Source organism: Telmatherina bonti, assembly GCF_933228915.1.
Source record: "Telmatherina bonti genome assembly, chromosome: 23".
Classification (NCBI taxonomy): domain Eukaryota; kingdom Metazoa; phylum Chordata; class Actinopteri; order Atheriniformes; family Telmatherinidae; genus Telmatherina; species Telmatherina bonti.
The window spans coordinates 8,554,123-8,560,122 of NC_136632.1; the positions used below are offsets into that span (position 1 = coordinate 8,554,123).

At 38.8% G+C, this 6,000-nt stretch overlaps 1 protein-coding gene across 1 annotated transcript in view; it reads right to left on the minus strand.

Annotated features, from left to right (window-relative positions):
• The window catches only part of snd1 (staphylococcal nuclease and tudor domain containing 1), a 197,494-nt gene extending 192,803 nt beyond the window's left edge, over positions 1 to 4,691 (minus strand). Inside the window, exons 1-2 of the mRNA XM_079263262.1 lie at positions 4,515 to 4,691; positions 2,196 to 2,345 (exon numbers count right to left, since the gene is read on the minus strand). Coding sequence (XP_079119388.1) covers positions 2,196 to 2,345; positions 4,515 to 4,589 — 225 coding nt within the window. The 5' untranslated portion in view covers positions 4,590 to 4,691. The remainder of the gene's footprint in view (positions 1 to 2,195; positions 2,346 to 4,514) is intronic.
• Between the last annotated feature and the right edge of the window lie 1,309 nt (positions 4,692 to 6,000).

The window sequence follows — 6,000 nt, forward strand, 5'->3', positions numbered from 1 at the left end:
CATATATTTGCTATGTGTGAAAAGCTGTGTATATTAAACTTTTTGGTGAGAATGCTGCTTTTTTTTTTCTAAAAAATTATGTTTTATATCACTAAAGAGTCCAATGTGTTCTACAAAAACTAGAATCAGGAATATAATGTATGACTTTTTTTGTTCCACTGCAGTGATTCTTCCTGTTGGTCTTTCTAAAACACATTAACATCAAGTCTTTTGGTCTTCACACTTCTCTGTAAAATATGGTTTTTCTTAGAATGAAAATCATCTCAGATTGTTTAGAAATTGTCACTTTTGCAATGTTTTGGTTTTTTTTTTTTTTTTTAAACCATTTGTTTATAATTGACTTTTGTCCACGTGAAACGTACGTTTTCCATGTTTACAACCCAGGCGCATCCCTAATGAAGCGATGATGCCATCGTCCCACCTCTCCCTTATCCCCCAACACAGACGTGTTTCTAACTTAATTTAATGCAGCAACATCTTGCTTGGACAAACTAATCAACAGAAGCTAAGGGCTCGAGAAGAATCTGTTTAGGTTTTTTTGTTTCTTTGTATTCTTAAATTCAAGATTCAACTTGTTTTTCACCCTGGACTGTTTTCTTTCCTGCAACTGTTTTACTATGTAACCTCATTTTTTTCAGGTGGGATGCATCTGATCATGTGATGGAAGTATAAATGTAGCACCTGCATCCAGGAGCTGTAGACTCTAAGCAAGATGCTCAACCACTGAACTATTTTTCTTTTATTTTAACACCTTGTTTTTATTATTTTGATTCTAAACACATGACAGAGTCTCTCATAAAATACTCTGAGTCTAATAAAAACTGCTCTCAAATTCTGATACTATCACTTGTTTGTAACGCTTTCTCATTTATTTAGTCAGCTTTTAGAGAGGAGACTTGTGTCCTGTCAGTATGGGACATACAGGAAGCTGCAGTGGTGAAAATACATTTGACTCTTGTGTTTTGACTCAAACTTACAGATCACACCCTCACATGGAAGTAGGGATGCACCGATACCAGTATCAGTATCAGCTTAATACCAAGCCTGTGTACTCGTACTTGGTATTAATAAAAGTGTACCAATACCACAACCGATACCACACTAGTCTAGCTAGCACAGATGTGTTTGATGACATGCTCTGGACATGTTTTAAAAGAAATGAATGTGACTTTTTTGTTACACTAAAACAGTGATCCTCACTGTTATTTCAACATACTAAGACAAGAGGAGAGCCCCCCCCCTCCCTCCCAAAAAAGCATTCCCACGCTCCGTATCCTGCTACGTTGCCAAGTCAGTAACGTTCAGCTTTTTAACAGGAATCATTATCCTAAATATTGCACGGAGTAATAGCATTCTTATGCAACATTATATGGTGAAAATACAATGCTGCCTCCAGAATGTGGGTGTTTCTTTTTCAATACATATACGGAGCTACCGACGGAGCAGCTCTTTGGCAGAGTTCGGTGCAGCTGAAATCAGCCAAAACTGGCAACTCTGACAGGGTCAGTTCGGGCCGTTAGGACAGCAAAGTTTCTGCAAGCAGCCTGCAGCTCTTGTTTGTAGAGAGAACTGCACCGTTGAGGATCATTATGACTTGTTTCGATAGCATTTTCAGAAAGCCAGTGGCTGCTTCACGAGCCGCAAGTCAAGAGTCAGTGAGCCGCATGCAATGAGGAACACTGCATTAAAAGCAAGATCTTTGATTAAAAACCACACATTTATAGTTGTATTAAGGTAAAATTAAACAAAAATAGCTTAAAATGTGCCAAATCAAAATAAAACTTGTTGAAATAGTTAGATCTGTAATGTGATTATACTTGTATTGGTGAGGTAACTTCAGAAAGGATGGGTCATTTATAACAACCTAATAAAATCTTACACAGTTATAACGGCTATAATAACCACAGTCACAATAATGTTCACATAAACAGATTTGGTAGCGGCAAATATTGGACTGCTTCACTCAAAATTACAGGCAGCAGTTGATGTGTCTGACAAATAGAGATAAATTTAGTGGATTTCACATTAAATTAGTCTCATCCTAAAGGCTCACAGGCAGTTGATGTGGTTTATTTCTCATAGGAACAAAGTAAAAATAATATATTTCCATAGTCGCACAAAGATTCTTCGACTAGCTTTGTTTGACAAGTTTAAATAGAAATTAGTGCCGACATAGTGGTGTAAAAACTGCTCACTTCATCAGGGATGTCCTTGGTGTCCGGTTGGCCTTGTGCTGCTCGGCGGGCCATGACCCCAGCTCGAATGTTACTGAGATTGATCTGACGTTCTGGGGGTGGGCCGCCTCGAGGTTGGCCCCGAACAATGATGGCACAGCCTGACAAGACCTGGAAGAGATGACAAAAGAGACTGTCAGCTGCAGAAAACAGGACCAAAACAAGTTCCAAACACTGCCTACTGTCTCACTTAAAGCTTATCTTATCGAGCAATGTCTCCTTTAGAACCAATTCAGCACCAAGACGGTGACAAAGGGAACAAAAGAAGTGCAACACTTCCGTCACTTTTATAAAAAGAGGATTTATGCTGTAATTTTTGGCCTCTATTTCTTCTAATCCAGGTCATTAGTTAAATTAAGCAAGCCACTAAAAATACATCATTTGAAAGAGATGTGGCACAATAAAAACAATATAAAATCATACAACAGAAGCTTTAAATCAGCAAACTAATAGGAGCTTAAATTAAACAACTCGTCAGAGGCATCTTCACACTACATGTTACCATGGTGACAGTGTGATCAAGCCATCTGATATTGTAGTTAAATACAAAAAGAAGGGGGAAAAAAAAGCTTGGGGGGAGATAACCTTCTCATGGGTGTGACAACCATGGCATTTACATGAATCTGAGCAAACACTTTATCTGCAGGCTCTCCAGCGTGTCTGCAGGGAGCATCCCTGGATGCTGTTGATCTAAGATGTTATCTAGATAAACCCTTTCATCAAATCACTGGTGTTCATCACTCACTGACCATCTCCATCCCAGGATTTTTACTACAAAGTGACGAACCATGAGAGACCAAACAAAAGGCAAACAGGCACGGTCATTCATTTTTGATAACCATTAGACAAAGACTTCAGTTATAGGGTTAATAAAAGGAGCAGCCTCGTCAGTTTTCCATAATTTTGCCATAACTGTGCCGCCAGCCATCATCAACAACCATGCATGCATAAACAGGTGGGTTGAACTGCCTATTGCGATCTACTTAAGTAAGTAAATGACAGGTTTGAGCGAACTTCTCTACTCTATAACATTTCCCACTATCATTAGCTGCAGTGCCCAAGACTTTTGGTCCCAGTAACAAGGCAGTTGTGGGAACAGTGAGGCCCAATGGAAAAATAGAACACCTCTTCTTGAGTTGAATAATATAATAAGGAAATAAGACAGGAAAAAGTTTTGATCTGATAACTACCCCCTCCTATATGTCCTTCAGTAAGATACTATTGTGCCAGTGGTGTTTCAAGGTGGCAGAAGTTTCCAGAGCCAAAGTAAAAGTACACAAGACCAACAATGGGGGGTAATTTGTTAACTCTTATATCTGAATAAAGGTGGAAATCCATGAAGGCAAATCCAAATAAACAAAAGCACATATATTAAAGAGGATGTGGGAAAAAAAGATTTCATGGAGAATGCTGAGTAAGAAAAGATGCTGCTACGTGTCAGTTTCCAGTGGTTGGTTGTGACTGGTTTTCTCAGGAAATCCCCACTCACTGAGTTAGATTTCCAGCAAATGGGATCGGGGAATAAATCTGCATTAATAAATGGTACATTGGCCAATTCAGCCTGGATAAATGGGATCAATCGAAAAATGACTAAAGCGATGACTAAAGAGTGGGGAACTTCTGATTTGTGTTAGCATTACCGCTAGCACAAATCATTTACATTTAGAGAAATAAAATAATAAAACCTCTTGTGTGGTTATGCTGTGTATTGGATTGACAGCGTTGCCACTGGCACTTAATAATGTCAACATAAATTTAAAGTTTCCCAAAAGATAAAGCTAGCATGCTAACAGTTAGCTGAGAAAATGAACATCTGTTAACATTTCACCACAAGTTTCAAAGTCCCAAAGGATCCCAGTCAGTGTGACCACTAACAAATACAAACAGAGATGTCAGTGGACATTTAACCTGTTCTTATCTGCCAAAGCATGTAATGATTTTAAAGTAGTTAGGCTATAAATGGCTAAATATCAGAGCAAGCGTGATAGCGTCAGTCATTCTTCAGCTTATTAGCAGGCTAGCAAGTTTAGCAACCTAGCAGCTAACATTAGCCGGCATGCTGCTGCAGCCTGGTGCTCAGAGTTTCACTGACAGTAGCTGATTTTTAGTGACAACGCTGGGTTTTAACTGGGACTTGACTTTATACTGCCAGCTGAGCTCTTGTGTGAACTTATAAGACAACCAAATGTTATTTTAGCCACCATTAGCCCTCGGTGCACGAAGCTAACTAACTAGCTATCTCCTTAGTAAGCTGACATCTTCACATGTTTGGATTCCTACCATTTTAACAATTCCTCTTTGCAAGGGACCAGCCGAAACGGAGGCTGTCTGAGCTGGTGCAGAAACAGAAGCCATGTCCACCGGTGTGAGATATCTCGCCTTGAAGGGGGTGACTAGGTCAAGGAAGCTGGGGCTCAGAAGTGAGTGACTGTTCTAATGAAAGCCAAGAGAAAAAGACTGAACACCGATGAACACACACGTTGTACCGGAAACACACTTGGCCATGCATATACACACACAAGCTGAAACCTTTCCGGGTCTGAGGATCAGAGTGAATAGAAGCGGACGGAGACGGTCTTGGACCGCCTAGACGAATTGAAATAAAGACTTCCGGTGCAGGAGGTTCGACACGTCAGCATAGCGTTACCCCTCCCCCAGAGGATGCTGCCTTCAGGAACTGTAGGAAAAGTCCAAACTTCAGGCAGAGCGCCTCTCGAGCAGAGGATTAAAAATTCATCTTTCAGTTGTCGAAACGTTTAATATGTGTCAGCCATCGTTGCAGAGAAATATAGTGGCTTGTTTCATTAATTATACCTAAATTATAATAATATATATACAAAAATTATCATTAAATTATTCTATCAGAGTAACGCAACAATCCTGGAACTTTATGAGTTCGTTGTACGTATTTTATCATGTACAACTAAACATAACAGTTACATTTTTATTATTAATATATACATTTTATTATTGATGTCACATCTTACGATATTCTTTCTGATAAAAACTTACAGAGAATTGGTGGGTGGGGTTGGCTGTGAGTGATCAACATAGACCCCTCTGCAAACTCAAGGGCTTGCTTTATACATATATATTCATTCATTCATTTTCTGAACCGCTTGATCCAATTCAGAGTCGCGGTGAAGCTGGAGCCTATCCCAGCTGGCTTTAAAAAGTGCTTTTTGTCATTTGTCATTAATTAAACTTGTAATTTCATAACGCACCAAAGACTGGAACCTGCATGTTTAAAAAACTATATAATTATGATTGTAGTTATTTGTTTAGTTCATTTATTTTGAAAATATAGAAAATCTTACATACTCCACCTTTAAGCTTAATTCACATAAGTGAGGTTGCACATAAATAAAAGATTTTGTTTTGTTAACAAAGCATTCAATTGTGGGTTTTGATGTCATTCTGTAACTAAAGGGATGCTGTTGTGATCCTAAGTATCTCATTGGTGGTGTGAGGTTATCATCCAGAATTTCCAGGTAATTAAATGCAGGCAGTTTTATCCTCTGACAAATTAACATACAAATGTGACAAACAGCAGCAGAATTTTACCATCAGATTTGCGCTTTAATGAAAATAAATATGAAGATGATCGCACCAGCCGAGAATGTAGACACATAAAAATCCTGCTCAGTTGTATTTAACAGCACCCAGCTGTATCTGTCGTATGATTGATTTAGTTGGAAACAATGCAATGCTTAGAAAGAACATCTGTACTGAGATCCTTTCTAAATATTTGCTGGCCAAAAACCCT